The sequence below is a fragment of the Neomonachus schauinslandi genome, chromosome 10, assembly GCF_002201575.2.
Source record: "Neomonachus schauinslandi chromosome 10, ASM220157v2, whole genome shotgun sequence".
NCBI classification, from domain to species: Eukaryota; Metazoa; Chordata; class Mammalia; order Carnivora; family Phocidae; genus Neomonachus; species Neomonachus schauinslandi.
In genome coordinates, this window is record NC_058412.1 from 36678085 (window position 1) to 36698864 (window position 20780).

General features: G+C 35.1%; 1 protein-coding gene across 1 annotated transcript in view; it reads left to right on the forward strand.

Moving 5' to 3' along the window:
- The window catches only part of ZC3H6 (zinc finger CCCH-type containing 6), a 62820-nt gene extending 43607 nt beyond the window's left edge, over nucleotides 1–19213 (forward strand). The window contains 9 exon segments of the mRNA XM_021697343.1: nucleotides 534–783; nucleotides 3340–3473; nucleotides 8205–8321; nucleotides 8948–9059; nucleotides 9780–9889; nucleotides 10298–10551; nucleotides 12275–12771; nucleotides 13288–13518; nucleotides 16816–19213. Of these exon segments, the coding sequence (XP_021553018.1) occupies nucleotides 534–783; nucleotides 3340–3473; nucleotides 8205–8321; nucleotides 8948–9059; nucleotides 9780–9889; nucleotides 10298–10551; nucleotides 12275–12771; nucleotides 13288–13518; nucleotides 16816–18281 (3171 nt within the window). The 3' untranslated portion in view covers nucleotides 18282–19213.
- Nucleotides 19214–20780: the final 1567 nt, after the last annotated feature.

Below are 20780 nucleotides of genomic sequence, written 5' to 3' on the forward strand. Positions count from 1 at the left end.
TAGGGAAATCCTTGTTAGGCCTCAGATATAAACATTTCCTTTTTCTAAAATTTCCACACATTTTTTTTTAATTAAGTATAATTATAATGCTTAAATTTGTCATTTGGGACAATATTAGGAGAATATATATTTTTTTCCACTTCAAGCTATTTTACTGTATTTTCCATATTTTCAAAAAGACTATATTTTTTTGGAGAAGGAATTCATGTGTAATGGTGTGGGTTTTTGAGTATACTTTTATACCCATATATCGAGACATGGGACATGGAAAACAAAAAGTGAACAAACCACACTCACCAGCAAGATCCAAGAACTTCAGAATGTTTAATAATACCAGAGTAGCATTTAGCTTTTTGAACTTTAAATACTTTAGCTTTAAATACTGTCATAGACAAGTACTAACCAAGAGTTAGAACTACAACTATCTTCCCCTTCTTTCTCTAAATTTCTGAGGGAAAAAAGATGTCCTGTATTACTATCAATTCATTTATTTAACTGAAAAATCCTGATAATGATTGTCCATTTTCACTTAGCATGGACACTTATCAGGAAGCTACATGACATCAAAGAAGAGTCAACATAACAAAAAATTTAAAAGTAAAGAATATGATGAGTACAGTACGTACAGTGATGACAACTTTGGTACCTACAGTCAGGAAACAGAGGAAGATTTTGCCAATCAGCTGAAACAATACAGACAAGCTAAAGAAACCTCAACTACTGCTTTAGGATCATCATTTTCTAAAGAACCAGGGAAAAAACAAAGAATGAAGGCTCAGCAAGGTAAGTGTGAAATTGCCAGTCTTTTTTGAATATGAAAGCCTTATTACAACAGGCAGCTATGGAGTAACAACTTAAATTTCTTAGTCCCTTCTCAAGATCAGCTTATTCCCGTGTTCCTGAATTTGTTTTTCTTTATTTTATAGATTTTGAGGACAAACATCTACGAATATTTCAGTCTGCATGATATCTTCATATTTGAATTAGAAAGATACACTAATATTTTAAAAGTATATAAAAATGTAAAACAACTTTCCCATTATGTTTTTTCCCTTTCCTTGTACGGTGATATCAGTATACTGAAAAAATGGCTTACCTTTTTCAGTTGTTTCTGTTACTCTGCGCATTGCTTTATATTTTAGACCTGTAAAAACAGAATTCTGGGGAGCTATTCTTTTATTAGACTTTAAAAGATGATGATCATCTTTGCTGTGCAAAGGTACTTATACTTAGGATTATGGATATCCTTCAAGATTGGAAATAAGAACATAAACTAAGAAATTTCTCGAGTGATCATCACTTCATCTGCTGTATTGAGGCACATGATCCCTGGAGAGACCAGGGCAAGTTGCCATAGAAACTATGGGTCACATAAAAGTCAAATCAACCTTACAAATTGTCCACTCAATGTCTGCTTCAAGAAAACTGGGAGCAAGATGAGGCTGAGGTGAAGGAGTGAGCCCCTAACCCAATGTTACTATACTTTCTATATTGTTGAAAAAAGGAATCAGTTATGAGTAAATGTGATTATTTTTATGACTTTATTTTTTCTTGATTTCCTAGCAAAATTCCTTTGAAAAATATGAATCCGGGCTTTGCTGACCTAAAAAGGAAAGGAATTTGTCTGTGCATATGCTATTGTAATTAGTTAAGTTTGTTCCTGAAGTCTAGACATAGTGGTGTCAGGAATCATTCCACTTGGGGAATAAGGGAACATAGAGAGGTTTTGCTCATCCATTCCCACCTGGGGTTTTCTCTTTCAAGCTCTTCCTGTTTGTTCTGTTAAAGAATTGAGTATTCTTTTATTTTTGACATTCATTTTTCCCCCTCAGTTATGAAAGTAATATATGGTCAAATGCAGAAAACTTTTTCTATGTGTGGAAACAATAACAAAGATCAAAGATAAAACAAAAATAATTTGAATCCCTACACCCAGAAATAACTACTATTAATATTTTTGGTGTACATTCCTCCAGAATTTTTCTGGCAATTATTTTTAACAAAAAACTATGCATACTGTTGAACTTGTTTTTTCCCTTAACTATGAATTGTATTGTTCTTACATTAATGAGTAGCTTTTAATGCTAACATTCTATTCAATTAAATAGATATACCATAATTTGTCTAACAGATTCTTAGGTTTGTGTGATCGTAATCACTTGAGATTTAAGTTGCACCCATTTTTTTTTAAATTCTGTGATTAATCCTATATATTTATATATGTCTCAAAGAGCATCTTCACAAATATTTTTTCTTAAGAATAAATTCTGAGGGGCGCCTGGGTGGCTCAGTTGGTTAAGCGACTGCCTTCGGCTCGGGTCATGATCCTGGAGTCCCGGGATCGAGTCCCGCATCGGGCTCCCTGCTCGGCAGGGAGTCTGCTTCTCCCTCTGACCCTCCCCCCTCTCATGTGCTGTCTCTCTCATTCTCTCTGTCTCAAATAAATAAATAAAATCTTTAAAAAAAAAAAAAAAAAAAGAATAAATTCTGAAATGCAGAATTGAATCAAAAGATATAGCCACGCATTTGAAAATTTTTTATCCACATACCAAGTTGATTTCCAAAAAGTTGATAGACCAACTTATAACACCCCACCAGTATGTGAAAATGCCAATTTCTCCAAATCCATACCAACACTATTCTTTGAGATAAAAATTGGTATGTTATTTTTAAACTTTTAGTTTTTTATTTCTTTTAATGAAGTAAAACATTTTTTCATATATTTATTTGCTGTTTTGTAGGTTTAAGAACACTTAATACATAAGAAAATGTATTAGTTCGATGTGACTTTGGTAAAATGAGAAATGACTCTATATAGTAACTTGCCATCCTAATACATAATTTTTGCAATTTTAGATACTTTTAAATGCCAAGTTTTTTAAAAGTAAAAGACAGGTATAAATTTTACTTGGAAATATATGTGATACCTACTCAGAATTATCACTAGAAACTCAATTTGGTCAAATTAACCACAATGTCTTCCTTAAGGATGAATATAATATTTAATTCCCTTAAAAACAGAAAGCTTTGTTATTTCCTATTCAAAGGAAAATTGAAAAGAACAAAACTAGCTTTGACTTCTGTAGCCATGTGTATTCTGGTGCCTTGACCTCCTTATTGTTAACATCCTTTAAAAAAAAAAAAAAAGAATGAGAAGCACTACCTGGAAAGTAAAATGTAAAGATTTAATTAATTTTTTTTCATTGAATCTAGAGAAGAAGGAAAAAAAAATGCACTGTATATTATAGACTATTTAAAATATGCTGTTCCCTATAAACTGATAGGTTGACAGGTGTGTTGTTTTTCTATAATATTTGAAGTACATTTTAACTCTTTTAGGTATTGAACAGAGGGTTAAAACTTTTAATGTTGGTCGTGGACGTGGTTTGCCGAAGAAAATCAAACGCAAAGACCGTGGGGGAAGAACCAATAAAGGGCCTAATATTTTTTCAGGAATGGATGACTATCAAGAGGTACTGAGAATTTATAATGAGGAGAGCTTTTCCATCTTTTAACCTATTTGGCTGCAAAGAAAGCATTGTGATTTTAATGCTCCTTTCCTAGTAAATGAAAAATTTCCAGCTAAGATCAAATGAGTATAAATAGATTCTAAAAAAAAGAAATAAAAGAATTGTTTTAATTAGTCAAGATACTAGTATAGAGATGCAAATTTAGGTGACCTTGAAATAAAATTAATGTGTTTGAAAGCACCTCAAAATAAAACTGGTATGTCGGAAAGCAAAAATGTGATTCTAGTAGTTCTCTGTTGTACTTTACTTTCCTAGGAGTCATCTTCCCCAGACGCAAAGGGCAATAAAATGCTAATAGCTCAATATGAAGCATGGCTAATAAGAAGGGAGATACTGTAGCGGTAGATTAATTTATTAGAACTGAAAGCAGTGAAAGAGAAGAAAAGGCACTATAAATGGTTGGAAAGCTGAATTTGTGTACCTTGGGTATAGTAAATAGTGAATAAATATATGTTGAATTGAATTCTGAACATGTACATTTCAGCCTTGTTGCAACTCTTGGGGTTAAAGTGGTCCAAATCCAGTATTCTGCCACTGTTCCAGTAAGATTGATTGAATTATACAGAGCAAGGGTAGGTTATTAAAAGCTACGACCTTAAGTGAGAGCAAAGGGATAGCAATATATTGTAATGTGAAAATGCTTGATTTTCTGATGTCTGGGTTTAAAGATAAGGGGCAAAGATTTCTTTCTTTCTTTTTTTTTTTTTTAAGATTTTATTTATTTGACAGAGAGAGAGACAGTGAGAGAGGGAACACAAGCAGGGGGAGAGGGAGAGGGAGAAGCAGGCTCTCCACCGAGCAGGGAGCCCAATGTGGGGCTCCATCCCAGGACCCTGGGATCATGACCCGAGCTGAAGGTGGACGCTTAATGACTGAGCCACCCAGGTGCCCCAAGGGGCAAAGATTTCTTAATATGTACTCCTTAGTGTACTATTTAGGGAGATGTTAATAGGTATGACCTAAAAAAAGAAGTTCAGGCCCAAATAAATTTGTGAAACCCAGCACATGCCAGTCTACTCTTGGGGATTCTCAGTTGACATTAATGTATTAAAGGCTTCTTGCAAGTTAGGTATAGAAAAGCCTGTTTTAGGGCGCCTGCGTGGCTCAGTTGGTTAAGCGACTGCCTTCGGCTCAGGTTATGATCCTGGAGTCCTGGGATTGAGTACCGCATCGGGTTCCCTGCTCAGCAGGGGGTCTGCTTCTCCCTCTGACCCTCTTCCCTCTCCTGCTCTCTCTCATTCTCTCTCTCAAATAAATAAATAAAATCTTAAAAAAAAAAAAAACCTGTTTTACTTTGTTCAATCCATTGTTTTCATATTTTACTTGACCCTGAACTTCCCCCCACTCCTGCCCAATCTATTAACATTCATTGAGCCACTCACTATTCCATGGAATAGCAGCTTTGGAAACAAGCTTAGAATTTCTGAGTGATTGTAACCTACCTGTCCATCTTCCTACATTCCTCTAGAGTGTGCTGCTTTCCCTAGACCAAATTAATATGAATGCTGTCTGAAAGTAAGCTTTCTCCTATATCCAATAGGTACACACTATGCTTGGAAAAAAAATTAGCTTCCAAGAAAGTGTGGCTTTGAACAAGTTACTACCTGAATCAGAGCTTTAATTTGCTTAATCTGTAAAATGAAAGTATGGTATTAAATTAACTCTAAGGAGACCTTCAAGCACTAACATGTTTACAGATCTGGATTGCAACTAAAAGATTCTTTATCATGTTATAGAAAATCGGAATAAATTATTTCTTTTGCATTCATCAGATTTAGAATATTTTTCCTTTTGCTTACTAAGATTAAAATGTTATCAACTGTGTCAGTTTATTGGCTGTCAAGAGAGATTTCTTATGATTCCAGAAACAACCAGGAGAGTGCCAGATCCCAAGCAAGTAGCTCATATTCGGGAGTGGTCTGGGGGAAACCTATCCAGGGTAGAGTGAACATGCTAGAGTGGCCAACATAGATCCATTACCATCCTTTCCAGGAAGTGTGAGATCCTCCCAAAGCCAGATAAATTCACAGATACCTGCATGTCCACACGAACTGTCTTGAAAACTCTGTGTGGTCATAGAACAAGTAAATTTTTGATAGATTTGAAGGACTTATTTATTCTGTTGGCCATAAAACCTCCCTTAATTTTTTTGTATTTATAACAGCTGTTACATTTTCTGTAAATACATATTATTTTGCTGGCAAATCTTTTCATTCCCTCTTCCTTATATATTTTAAAAAATATTTTATGCTCGGGCGCCTGGGTGGCTCAGTTGGTTAAGCAGCTGCCTTCGGCTCAGGTCATGATCCTGGAGTCCCGGGATCGAGTCCCGCATCGGGCTCCCTGCTCGGCAGGGAGTCTGCTTCTCCCTCTGACCTCCTCCCTCTCATGCTCTCTGTCTCTCATTCTCTCTCTCTCAAATAAATAAATAAAATCTTTTAAAAAAAATATGCTCTTGTTCCTTATACCAATGTAATACATCTTCTAGAGTAAATACATTTTAAAATAACCAAATAGGTACTTTAGTTTTCCCTCTCTCCATCTTTCCTTTCTCTCCCTCTTTCTTTTTTTTCTCCCTCTTTGTTGAATTGTGTTTTCTTAGAGGTAGTATGATACAGTGTAAAGGGTTCTAGCTATCCTGACCGCTAACTTGCCATACGACCCTTGGCAAGTCACTAATTTCTCTAAATGCCACTTTTCACATTTGTCTAGTGAGGCTGATGAACTAAATGACTTCTGTGGTTCTTCCAACTCTTATATTACAAGAGATCTTAGGGTAGAGGACATTCGTGTCGCTTCTATAGGCTTAGACTTAAAAGATCAGATCTTTTAGGCACGTTATTTTGTCCTAAAATTTTATTGTTAAAGCTGCTTTAGATTTTCTAGAATATCTTGATTATAATTAGGTTTCTCATGGTTATGGATACTGATATACTTTCTACTCATTTAAACTAAACTCAACAACTAAACTAAAAAACAAAAAAACCGACTATCCTCTATTAAAACAATGAGGCACATCATTAGAAAGTAACATAGAATGCGTTATTGATGAAATAGAGGTACAACTTGGTGCATTTTTCAGGGTGGTTTTGGGTTTTCTTTGGTGATTACTTAATATTTTACTTTTCAATTTCAGTTATATTCTCCAAGTTGGCCTATTGGTTTTGTATAATGCATTCTCCTTGGCTTCCTATTTTATTATAGCCACCATTTTTTGTACAGAAGGCATATGTGAGCTGGTCATTTGTATCTACTTGTTCTAAATGAGCCTGGAAATAGAAAATGCTTGTGAGTCAAATTTACATAAATTTAAGACATTTTAAATGATCCTATCAAGAATAGTATAAGCAATTTCATTATGTTTTTCCTGGGGCAATTTGGGTATACTTATATTTTTTAAAAGAACCTATAGGATTATCTGTTTTCTTGGTATTTTTGTACTTTTTTCCCCAGAATTCTTACAGTAAAACATATATTTCAAATGCGAACGCTGAGGATCAGATTTAAGTCTAGCCATGTTTTGCCTCAAGTGTTTGCTCTGAGGCAGTTTCCTATTTTCAGTAGGTTGTGTATTGTTCTCCCATCTCCTTAGCAAATTGAAGGAAAGGGAAACAAATCAAATTAGAAGAGCAAATAGTTTATTGTGAGCTCCTGCTATATACAAAGCATGGTGCATACCAGGTGTTTGTAAAACAGTGCTATTTTATAGAGCTCATGAATCTAAGTCCTTAGCATGGCTAAGCATCCTACTCTTGTTACTCAATCTTCTTGTACTCATAGCAAAAGTTGAATAGAGGTCTAAGGAGAAAGTAAGGAAAACAGGTAGGGCTGTGAGATTTTCTACCATATACTTCTTTTTGTTATTTTTTAAAAGTTAAAGGAAATACATCCTCTTTTTTTTTTTTTCCTAAAGGAAGTACAGAATAACCACACATGCAAAATATCTTTAATTTTTTGGAGATCCATCTAGAGACATACACTTTAAACATGGGGTTATATTCTTTTAGTCTTTTTTCTTTGTCTTTATTATTATAAAATTCAGATCAGTTTTCCACTTACTGAAGTACTGTGAACATTTTCTTATGTCCCTAAATTGTCTTTCCATCTCATCAATTTGTAATGATTTCATACTAATCTACCCTGATCTGCATCATAATGTATTTGACTGGTCTCATTGTTTGGGATGTGTAGCGTATTTCTAGGTGTCTGTCTGCTTGTTTGTTGTTTTATCATGTAATTCTGCAGTAATTTTTGTGAATAAATGTATGTGTGCCTCCCCGATAATTCCTTCAGAATACTCCTGAAAAGTGCAAATTTTGTGTCAAACAGTATGGATATTATCAATCTTTTATAACATAGCTATCAACAATCACAAGAATGCACATTTAACATCTTTGCCAACAGAGTATTATTGTTATTTTTCAAGCTTTTCATAATTTTATTTTTAAAAAGTAGTTGTACAGCCTCATTAAAATAGAGGGTTCTTTGCAACCACTAGTAGCAGTGAGCAGTGTATGAGAAGCGTTATCTCTCCAAATAAGTGTATAGTGTCTGAATGGCCGCTCTTGACCACTTTAAATAGTAGTTTGTACTGCTTTCCCAATCCATTTGACTATCCATTTTAGTACATAATATTTCGTATGTTGTATTCAAATGATTTTTTCTTTCTTACAGTATAGTAAACCAGGGAAAAAATGGAAGGTTATGACTCAGGAATTCATTAATCAGCACACAGTGGAACACAAAGGAAAACAAATCTGTAAATACTTTCTGGAAGGGAGATGTATTAAGGTAAATTTTGGGGGGTATCATAAATCATTTTAACTTCCAAAATAATCTTTAAAATGTAAAGTCTTTTTTGGGGGTGGTTAGTTTGGTTTTTTTTCATTTCTCATACAGTTGTAATAATAAAGCTGGTTCTTCAAAACGTATCTTCAAAGTGTATCTATGGAAATACTGTACATCAGAGCTCATTTAATTATATTCTGGGACAGTAATATAATTTGTTGAACTCAGATTTTATTTAACAAACACATAATGCTTTGTGGCAAGTACTGTCAAAGATTATTAATATTAAATTTTTTAATCTTTACAGCAACCCTATGAAGTAGTTACTGTTATTATCCCCATTTTAAACATGGCCAAACCAAGAGGTTAAATAAGTGCCCACAGTAGCTCAACTAGAAATGATGAGTGCTGGTGGAACCCAGGCAGCAGCCTCTGAGGCCATGCTCCCCGTGCTGCCTCTGCACATAGCCACATCCACTGTCTTGGGCAAGACTTCCAAGGGATTGTTTGGATTATTATTAGATCATTATTTAAACACTGAAGATATGGCCACAATTCCACCATGGAACACCAAAGAAAAAACTCAGTTTCTTTTTTTCTCTTTCTTTCTTTTTTCTCTTTTGTGACAGGGAGATCAGTGTAAATTTGATCATGATGCAGAGTTGGAGAAGAGAAAGGAGATCTGCAAATTTTATTTACAAGGATATTGTACCAAAGGAGAGAACTGCATTTATATGCATAATATCCTTTATTAAAAGGTGTAAATCAAAATATTGAGGTTGTAAAATATTACTGAGGTTTTTCAAAATCCCTAGAAAACCTATTTTGGTTTTAAATTTAAAATGGCTTGTGCTATGTTCACATGATTTTTTTCTCTTGATCTTGTCAAAGTGCTGATTACAGTAATAAATTTCCTAAAACCCTACAGGAATTCCCTGAACCGTAAACCACCTGAAGATGGCATATTTTTCAATAAACTTCTGGAATTAGTATTTTCTTTAGAAGTTCAAAATTTGTTTTCAAAATCATGATGTAGCTTGGCTTATAGTTTTCATGTTGGGATATTTGACTTTAACATGACATGTTGAGCCCTTTTGTTTTCTTTATTGATATAAGCTCTTGCTACAAAATTTGTTTGCTCTGTCTATAATTTTTATTGTGTTTCGAAAGTAATGGAATTTACATAATTGACATACTATAGTATTTGCTATAACAATTATATTTTTTATTTAAAAAATTTTCTAACTAAATATAGTAAGGAAAATTAAAATCTTTGAATGTTTTGCTATGTAATTGAAATATTTCATCTTAAAAATTAAATTGTCTAAACTGACATGATTGTAAAAAATTCAGTACAATATATAGTAATACAGCCTTATTGACTCAGCACAGTTATGTTTTTGGATTTAAAAATATTAGAGTTTGATTTTACTTAGTCTCTTCCTTAATATTTTTATTTACATGAATTTCCGTGTAAGTTCTATCATAGTGGAGCAAAATGTTACCAAGGAGACAATTGTAAATTTTCACATGATGATCTGACTAAAGAAACAAAGAAACTTTTGGACAAAGTAAGTAATATTTTTGCACTTGAATTATTTGTTAGGTCTCAGTCAAAATATGATTCATTTGACTTGAATCATATTTTATAAATCGTATTTCATAAAAGTCTGAGAAATCAAGGATTTGTTATTTTATGTTTTAATCTATGAATGTAGTGTGTTAGAAAAGCAGAAATATTGGACTAGGAATTAAGAATCATTCTTACTCTTGTTCTGCCATTAAAAAGCTAATGTACTTTGAGAAATATCCTTTACCACTTTGAACCTCATTATCAAAAATGAGTTAGCACTCTGACCATTTTAACTTCAAAATGATATTTTTCTAATAACAAAACTGGTTTATTGAAGTCTTCACAGTTTTTAAATGTAAGGAAGAAAGCTTGTTTTGGAATAGTAATCTTTGCCGATCATTTTTAGGTGTTGAACACTGAAGAAGAAGCCACAAATGAAGATGAACGAGAATTAGAAGAACTTAGAAAACGGGGCATAACTCCTCTTCCCAAACCACCTCCAGGAGTTGGGCTTCTGCCAACCCCACCAGAGCATTTTCCCTTTTCTGATCCTGAAGATGATTTTCAGACCGATCTCTCTGATGATTTCAAGAAAATCCCATCTCTTTTTGAAATAGTTGTAAAACCTACTGTGGATTTAGCACATAAGATTGGGAAGAAGTAAGTTAAAATTTTCAAAAATGGCATCATTTTTCCCCTAAAAGTTCTTATTAAGAAACTAACTTGTATTCCATGTTAATCATATAGTTAAACTTAGGTAGAGATAGCAGATACCTGGCATTTACCCCGATTGCTCTTCCTGCTTCCTCTTTGTCTCTGCCCTCTGCTGCATGCCATCAGTGCTTCTCTCTATGGAATCCTTAACAGCTTCAGAAACCTCTCCACACAGTAACCCTGAAGGACACTGCCAGGTGGATGACGTTGGCCAATTCATTACGAGGCTACGTTCGACATTGATAACATTTTCAAATAGTGGCATTAGCATGTTTCCAGAATATTTGATTCTTTTAGAGAAGTATTTCCTTGGGCTATTAGAGGAAAACCTTTGGGTAAGCTGCATCCAGATTTGCATTTTCTAACAACACCATTCCAGTCCTGCTGCCCTTTCCCAGGGATGTGCACCTGGGCCTTAAGTCTCATTGTTGATTATTTTAACCCTGAACACTCAGGAAAGCAATGAGATCTCAGCAAATGAGGAACAAGAAATGTCACAGTTAATGTGAACCATTAAAATTATTTCTGTCAATGTCAAGAAGACAGGTATGTTCACTGTTTGGCTAATATTGTAGATCAGATCCTACCCAATGCAAAAAGAGAAAGACATAATAGATAAAAGGTTAGAAATGGAGAGGCAGCTCATTATTTGGGCGGTTTCCCTTGGTAAACCTGAAGGAATCAACTGATAAAACTATTAGAAATAGTAATTAAATTAGTAAGATGTCCAGAAAGAAGAATAACAATCAAAATCTAAAGGTCTTTTTATATGCCAGCAGTAATTGATGAGAAATTGAAAAGTTGTGGGTTTATATAGTTTATATATAATATAAATTCTATATATATATAGATTCTATATAATATAAATTCTATATATAAATTGTATATATATATACAATTCTAATTTTGTTATATTTAAAAAAAGGTCTGTGGGGGCGCCTCAGTCAGTTAAGCGGCTGCCTTTGGCTCAGGTCATGATCCCAGGGTCCTGGGATCGAGCCCCACATCAGGCTCCCTGCTCCACGGGAAGCCTGCTTCTCCCTCTGCCACTCCCCCTGCTTGTGTTCCCTCTCTCACTGTGTCTCTCTGTCAAATAAATAAAATCTTTAAAAAAAAAAAAAAGGTCTGTGTATGCCTAGAATAATTCTAGGAGAGAACTAATCAAAAAATGTATCTTTGGGTGGCAGGATTAGAGGTGATTCTTATTTATCTTTGTACTTTTCTATATTTTTCAAAATATCTGTAAGCTTTAGAACAGCTGATGGTGTCAATTAAGACTGTGGGCTAAAATGAAGGCAAGATGCTTATACTGGTGTTTTCATTTAGAGATAATGTAGAATAAACTGCTTCTTAAAAACACATTCTGGGGGCGCCTGGATGGCTCTGTCGGTTAAGCGGCTGCCTTCGGCTTGGGTCATGATCCTGGGGTCTTGGGATCGAGCCCCACATTCCGGCTCCCTGCTCGGCGGAGAGCCTGCTTTTCCCTCTCCCTCTGCCTGCCATTCTGCCTACTTGTGTTCTCTCTCTGTCAAATAAATAAAATCTTTAAAAAAAACAAAAACACATTCTGATATAGAAAAACACACTTAACCAATACATATTTAAAAATATAACATTCTTGTTTGCCTCTTTTCTTTGAGCTAAGAAATATTATTCTTTCTGTCTACAGGCCACCAGCATTTTATAACAGTACCTCACCACCAGGACCACAGTTTCAGGAAAGCAGCCCACATCCTCAACATATCTATAGTTCTGGATCAAGTCCAGGTCCTGGACCTAATATGTCTCAGGGACACAGTAGTCCTGTGATGCACCCGGGCTCCCCCGGACATCATCCATGCGCAGCAGTGCCACTCAGCCCACCTTTGCCACCTGCTCCACCTGGAATTTTAGGTCCTCACAGTCAAGCTGGGGTACTTGTTCAACCAGATGCACCTTTGACACCACCGAGTATGAGTGGTGCTTACCATTGCTCGGGCTTTCCAGAACATATGATGAAAGTACCTAGAGAGAATCACTGTTCTCCAGGTTCCTCATACCTGCAAAGTACTGGTGAAATGCAGCTCAACACCAGTTATGAGTCCCTACAAAACCCAGCTGAATTTTATGATAATTACTATTCACAGCATGCTGTACATAATTTTCAGCCACCCAATAACTCTGGTGGTAAGTTTACCTTTTCAAATAACTCATTTTTAATTTAAAATCTTTGGAGTTCTCCATTTTTCATTAAAAACATGATAAGAATGTATGTTTTTAATAAAGCTAAGTAAAATGTAATGAAATTGAAGCCATAAAATATATTTTAAATTTAACCAAACATTTGCTACACCAGAACTTTAGATAGCTTTAAAAAAATATTTACAATCGGGCGCCTGCCTTGCTCAGTCGGTTAACCGTCCAAGTCTTGGTTTCAGTTCAGGTCATGATCTCCTGGTCGTGAGACAAGCCCCGCGTCCAGCTCCATGCTCAGCATGGAGTCTGCTTGCCCCTGCCTCTCCCCTCCATGCTCTCTCTCTCTCAAATAAATAATATCTTTAAAAAAATATTTACAATTACATAATTTGGTAATCAAATGTAGTTATTATTAAAGCTTCAATTTCTTATAATTTTTTATAATTCAATTTCTAGTGGAGTTCTGTGCTAAATCAGTGTCTGTGTCTTTCTGTGTTGTGTGTATAGATGGGATGTGGCATGTTGACTTTGCCCAGCATCAGCCAACCATTGTTCAAGACTCCCCTAACCGTGCAAGTGGATCTGACGGCAGCAGCAACACAACAGGCCATGGCCCCCTGCCTGCACCAGGCCTCCTCCCTGCAGTGCAGAGAGCTCTTTTTGTCAGACTTACTCAGAAGTACCAAGAAGATGAACCAAGCAGCACCCAACCTCAAAGGGCACCAAGCAAGGAAGAAGGTGTGTCAGGTGTTATGATAGCATCTTACTTTGGATTACTCAGTTCCTGAAATGCTCTTGAATAGGTTAAAAAATGAGTTCCTCTGAACTATCTATTCTATTTCCAGTTTACCTTGTAGCTTGTGTCTGCTTGGAATTGATTGTGGTTTCCAGTGCCAATAATGCTTTAGTAATTAATTGCAAAGAGTTTGACCTGAAGCAGTGATATCTGAAGCTATAGTGTGAGGCCTGGGCTGAAGCCCTTTTTATGGAAGAAAGAAATAGAATAGGAACCAGACATCTTCCAGTTCAGGAATTTTGACTTCTAGCCCAAGTTTAAAATGATTCAGTTATTAGAGAAGTTTTTATGGGCATGAGCTGTATACTTAAGATTCTACTATATTATGAAGGAATATTATTTTTAATATAAAAGATTATGTGGAAACCTCAAGTTTACCTTAGTGTTTTTGATATCAATAAGTATACAGCAATTAGTTAATTCAGTTAAGGAGAGAAAGCTTAATGCATCCAGTTCTTCTTATGAATTACAAAATTGATGTGTTTTCCCACTTTCTTTTTTGCATATATATATATTTTTTTTATTAAGTAAATTACATGGCCAACGTGGGGCTTGAACCCATGACCCCGAGACCAAGAGTCTCATGCTCCACCAGCTAAGCCAGCCAGGTGCCCGTTTGCCCACTCTTAAGCATAAAATTTATAAATATGTACAACTAGATAACATGAGGTAGCTCCAAGCTATTATATAAACATCTGTAGCATTAACTCTTCATTTATTTAACATCACAGGGAAATGAGGGATTCCTAATAAGTTAATTTCCTGTACAATTTATGTTTGCTCCTTAAAGTGCTAAAACTTAACTTTAAGAAAAAACAATTTTAATGATAATCTTTCTATAAAGTCTTAGAAAAGTTTACATTTTCATAAACAAGAAAATTACAGTTTTTCTGGATTTAAATTTTGTAGTGTAATAATATAATTGGTGATGTTTTATGAAGGTTTTTTCTCCATATCCAGAAAAAATCTTGAACAGCTAGGTTTTTTTTTTTAATTTAAATTCAATTAATTAACATATAGTGTATTATTAGTTTCAGAAGTAGAGTTTGGTGATTCATCAGTTGTATATAACACCCAGTGCTCATTATATCTCGTGCCCTCCTTAATGCCCGTTACCCAGTTACCCTATCCCCCACTTCCCTCCCCTCAGGCAGCCCTCAGTTTGTTTCCTTTGATTAAGAGTCTCTTATGGTTTGTCTCCCTCTCTGATTTCATCTTGTTTTATTTTTCCCTCCCTTCCCCTATGCTCTCCTGTTTTGTTTCTTAAATTCCACATATGAGTGAGATTATATGATAATTGTCTTTCTCTGACTTACTTTGCTTAGCATAATACCCTGTAGCTCATCCATGTCATTGCAAATGGTAAGATTTCATTCTTTTTGATGGCTGAATGATATTCCATGGTGTGTGTGTGTGTGTGTGTACACACACCATATCTTCTTTATCTATTCATCTGTCGATGGACATATGGGCTCTTTCCATAGTTTGGCTATTGTGGACATTGCTGCTATGAACATTGGGGTGCAGGTGCCTGTTTGGATCACTACATTTGTATCTTTGGGGTAAATACCTAGTAGTGAACAGCTAGATTTTTTGTGTGTTTATGTTCATTTTTATAAATTTTAATGCCCTTATAACTTTAATCTGTCCTTTGATAAAAAGCTGATAACTGTCATTTCTTATTTAGTATCTCCTTTCCACTGGCCTATCTCTACTGGTCTGCTTTCCTTCTGTTCTATATTCATTCTCATTCCAAAAAGGATTTAAGATTGCTTGTGAAATATATTGATATGAAAGTCAAAATAAAATAGCATCTTCCTTTTGTGGGTCAGATTTGGATCATCTTACCTATTTGGAACAAATAAATTCTGTGAGGAGTGAAATCGCTATGCAGAAATATTTAAAATAATGGCAACAGGTAAAAGTGAATCACTAGTTCAGCTTTGGTCTTCCTGAGGTCAAAGAGAGGAAGAAAAGAGATCTAGTGTCTAGAAGTAGTTTTTTCTGACACTGAAATATGAGTGAAACTTTTTTCCGTTGGGTTGGAGTGCCTGGCTGGCTGAGTCAGTGGAACATGAGACTCTTGATGCTTGGGGTTGTGAGTTCGAGTCCCACATTGGATGGAGAGATTACTTAAAAATAAAGTCTTTAAAAACAAAACAAAACTTTTTTCCATTGTGATATATGGTTTATACGATTTTAAACCCCAATTCCACCCTAAATACCAACGCCTGTTTTGTAACTCTGTTCAAACTAAATGTGTAACACTAAAGTTCCGTGGAGTAGAAACATGTTAGTGAGCAGTGAGAGGAGTTAAATGAGAATATGTCCAATATTCTATTAATCCAAAATATTCTAGGATATATACATATATATGTATGGGAGTGTGTGTGTGTGTGTTTGTGTTACCAATTCAGAGTCAACGTATGTATGTTTTAATAGAAAGGAAGGAGACTCCCTCCTGTAGCATCAGTTTATAATCCCTGCTGTACTACTAGAGAGAACACCTCTGACAGTTAAGCTTCTTAACAGGGTGTCTAACATACTAGGGTTAAATATAAACCTTCAGGAGTAAGGCCCAAAGTGTTCCCATAAAGTTAAAGTATATAAATTTCAGGATGTTAGTTTTGTTATTTTTACTTTTAAATGTTTAAATAGCTAATAATATATTCACATATGTCAAACATCTAAAAATATAATAAGCTACAAATGAAAAATCTCTTCCTCATCCCTCATTTGCTTGGTTCCCATTGCTTCCTTAACCAGTGCTATTAGTGTTTTGTTTTCTTTCCAGATTCTTAAAAAATATTTCATCCTTGTTATCTTGATAAATCCAGAGCTACAAAGCTTAAGTATTACTTGAATTAAAGAGATCCAAAACATTTTAGCATTCTTTTCGAAGAGTATTTTCTCTTCTTCCCCAACTCTGTCATACCACACACACTCTTGAGTTCCCTTTCGGCCAGTTCGAGTGAAAGGTCCTGACTTCTCCCTGACTGGAAGGATGTTACAGATATTACAATATCACACCTCTTTCTTTATAGAGTATGATGACTAAATTGATCATTGTCATTCCACATCTAATTTTATTCCAGTATTGAAACTCTGGTATTTCTCTGATGCATTTTCTTGAAGTTAGACTACACTTATTCCAGAAGTGCTGTGTGTTTTTTAATTATTTTAATTAAGGTCAAATATGAATGATTCATTCTTTATAATAACTTTTTGTCTGCATTTAGATGATACTGTTAACTGGTATTCAAGTAGTGAAGAGGAAGAAGGAAGCAGTGTGAAGTCAATACTGAAAACATTACAGAAACAAACAGAAACTTTAAGGAATCAGCAACAACCTTCCACAGAGCTCAGCACTCCTACTGACCCAAGACTCGCTAAAGAGAAAAGCAAAGGAAACCAAGTTGTTGACCCTAGACTTAGGACTATCCCAAGGCAAGACATGAGAAAATCTGAATCTACCCCACTGGATCTTAGACTTGCATGGGATCCCAGGAAACTGAGAGGGAATGGAAGCGGTCACGTAGGATCTTCTGTTGGTGGAACAAAGTTTGATTCACATCATGCAAATGCTAGCTCTGTCAAACACAAAAGAGGAGATGATGATGATGAAGATACAGAAAGAGAATTGAGAGAAAAAGCTTTCTTAATACCTTTGGATTCTTCCCCTGGCATAATGCTCCAAGATCCAAGGTCTCAGCTGAGGCAGTTCAGTCACATTAAAATGGATATTATCCTAACCAAACCCAACTTTGCAAAACACATCGTGTGGGCTCCAGAAGACTTACTTCCAGTCCCTTTACCTAAACCTGACCCAGTATCTTCAATCAATTTACCTCTGCCCCCTCTTATAGCTGACCAGAGGCTCAATAGGTTATGGAATACAAAAAGCGATCTTCATCAGAACACAGTGCCCACTGATTCGAAATCAGCAGCCAAAGCCAAAGTGAACACCACAAACAGAGAAGGCTACCTAGAACAATTTGGAGACTTACATAGTTCAGGAAGTAAATTAGGAGATCCTAGGCTGCAAAAAAATTTTGATCCTAGGCTTCATAGACTGCACAGTACAGAGTCTCACCCAGCTGTTGTGAAGGACTCACATACATTAAAGGCCACCCCTCACTTAGCCAGATCTAACCCTGCTTCGTCACAGCCCTCAGGGGCAGCGACTAGCAGTTCTGGGCCAGGGCCTTTGCCTCCATATGCCCCTAAACTCTCCTCTTCAGCTGGCCTTCCCCTGGGAACTCCAAGTTCAGTTCTTAGTGGCATTAGTTTGTATGACCCTAGGGAGCATGCTTCATCATCTGCATCAGAGCTAGCAACAGAAAATGCAGAGAACCAGAAAAAAAGTGGTGGTTTAAAAAGTAGTGACAAAAATGAGCCTTCTCCTGGAGAAGCAGTCCTGCCACACAAAACCAGTGCAAACGTGGAAGTCGCTGTGGATGGGCTGGCTGATCCCCAGGCAGATATTCTCAGGAGTCCTGGTATGGTTCAGGTCCCAGCAGTGCACAGTCTTCCTATTCAGGCATTAACAGGCTTAATTAGACCCCAGTACAGCGATCCAAGGCAGTCCAGGCAGCCAGGACAGATGAGCCCCACCCCAGAAAGTGATCCCAGTAGAGAACCAGATGACAAATCTCTGAAAGAGGTTTTTAAAACTTTTGATCCAACTGCTTCACCATTTTGTTAGCTATTCTTTTCACTCTGTGACTATTACAGTCCTCTGCTGTTTTGTAACTGGTTTACCTCTATAGTTTATTTATTTTTAAATTATAAATACTTTTCAGCTGCTAGTATCAGAACCACATGAAGTTATATCCTCTAAAGCCTGTGGTATTTTATATAATATTTTTATAACTTTAAGAGACTGTAGTAATTGACATAGAAACCTATATATCATGTTAGCTTCAGTAAAAGTACTTTTATCGTTAATAAACCATCATGAACTTGACACTCTGCCCAAATATATGCCAGTCGTCTTTCATAATCAATGTTTAGATAAATGATTACCACTTTTATATGGTTGTTAGTTTCAAGCAATATGATGTACATTACTTTTGAGCAACAGTATTTTGACTAGGATCTTCTCTATTTGTCAACACAGAACTGATTAATATGTAATGCTAACTGCTAACTAAAATGTAAAATGAAGTAAAGAAAACATTTTTAAAATCACAATCAACAGAGCAGTTTGTGTTTAAGGGCATCACTTTTATTAGTATTGGCAATATTATTTGTGTAAATGAAGCATTTGAATGTCATATCTTTTAAAAGTATTTCATTGTATACTGTATCATAGAAGTTGGAGATACATAGATTGTTTTTGCTAAAGTGAAAAATTCCCCAAGTTCTCTAACATTACTTTTTAAATTTAATTTTTCATATTAAATAGTTATGAGTTCTTGCTGTGCTATGTGATGTTTATGTGTTTCAATGTTTTTTGTCTTTAGCAGCATAATTTATATTACTTTTTCAAATGATGTAGCTGCAATAATTGTATTCATCATGACTTTGGAAATTTTTAACAAAATTTTAAAAGATCCAGTGACAGTCTGTAGTGATTATTGCATTGATAATGTTTTAAATGTCCAGGTTCTATATTTTAAATAGCAAGAAAACACAGAGATGGTATAATCAACTGTATATGGCTACCAATAAAGAATCTCTTTCAGATCTCTCCTGACTGGCATTCTGTAACAGAAGAGACTGCCTGGTATTTTAAGTATTTAATGTCCTCATAGTTTGGAAATCTAAACTGATTTAGAAATTGTGTTTTTATGAAAAATAATTTGTATTCATTCTTGTGTCTTTTGTGCAGTATATAAATAATGGCAGCCCTATTTTATACATATATTATTTATAATGGAAACTAAGTATTACACTGATATTCATATCTTGAACTGGACATGTGTGACCGTGTTTGCTGGTAATAGCTCCAATAAGTAACTTGAGATGGAGCATTTCACTATAAAAGATAATGAAAGTGAAGGAAATTGGTCCTTGGATGAAAATAGCTATGCTTGAGAAGTGATTTAAAAAATACACGGCAAAATATTTCTGTGGGAACCTAACACTCAGCTAGTATATAAATTAATATTAATGCTTATTTTTCTATTCACTTCTTCATTTTTTTTTCTGCTTTGATTCCATGCTTAAATGGGGTTGCAGCTAAGTGAACAGAAACTCTGCTTACCTAAGAAGTTCACTGTGTTCTAAGTGGAAGGACAGTTGTTCAAGGGGATGTGAATTTTTACTATTTATACTTTGGTTCCATTGTTGCCTAAAATGGCTCTGGATAACATTTTTGGGTTAAAAAATGCACTTTAAAGCCGCCATAGAGAGTATTCTCTGCTTTACTGTCCACATGAACTTTTATTGTTAATTGAAGTCAATAAATGGTTAAAACTGACAGAAAAAAGTATGTGTGTGTGTATACACACATACACTTATATACATACATATATATAATACTACTTTATCAGGAAAAAATCAGTAAAATTGCTGCATTTTAGTAATTAAATTGAAATTTTTAGCAAATCTTTAATTCCCTCTTAAGTAATGATGTTCATATTTTAAATATCATACAAAAAAGATAATTTGGCTTGTTAAAGATTCAAATAGAATCCAAATTCTTTTTTTTTTTTTTTTAAAGATTTTATTTATTTATTTGACAGAGACAGCGAGAGAGGGATCACAGCAGAAGGAGTGTGAGAGGGAGAAGCAGGCTTCCCGCGGAGCAGGGAGCCCGATGTGGGACTTGATCCCAGGACCTGGGATCATGACCTGAGCCGAAGGCAGACGCTTAACAACTGAGCCACCCAGTCGACCCTAGAATCCAAATTCTTAACAGAAGATCCTTTTTGGAAGAGAAATGTTGAAGGTTTAATTAAAAAGTAAGGTTTAAAAATCATTAATGCAAATTATAATGTCCATTTGCTCCATATTCTTGAGTCCCTATCATATCAGCTAGGGTCCTAGAGGCTATTTTATAAGTGTGGGCATAGTCTCAAATTTAACAATATATGTTACATGAAAATGTTTAAAATAATGATTTTAATTTGTGGGTTTTTTTTTTTTTAATTTGTGGTCTTTTTTAATCGAGATAACTTTAGCTTAGGGGATAGTCTATTGTATCCTGTCAATTTAGATTATTTTAATCTTCTTTTTTCCTTTTTCTCACCAAAATTTA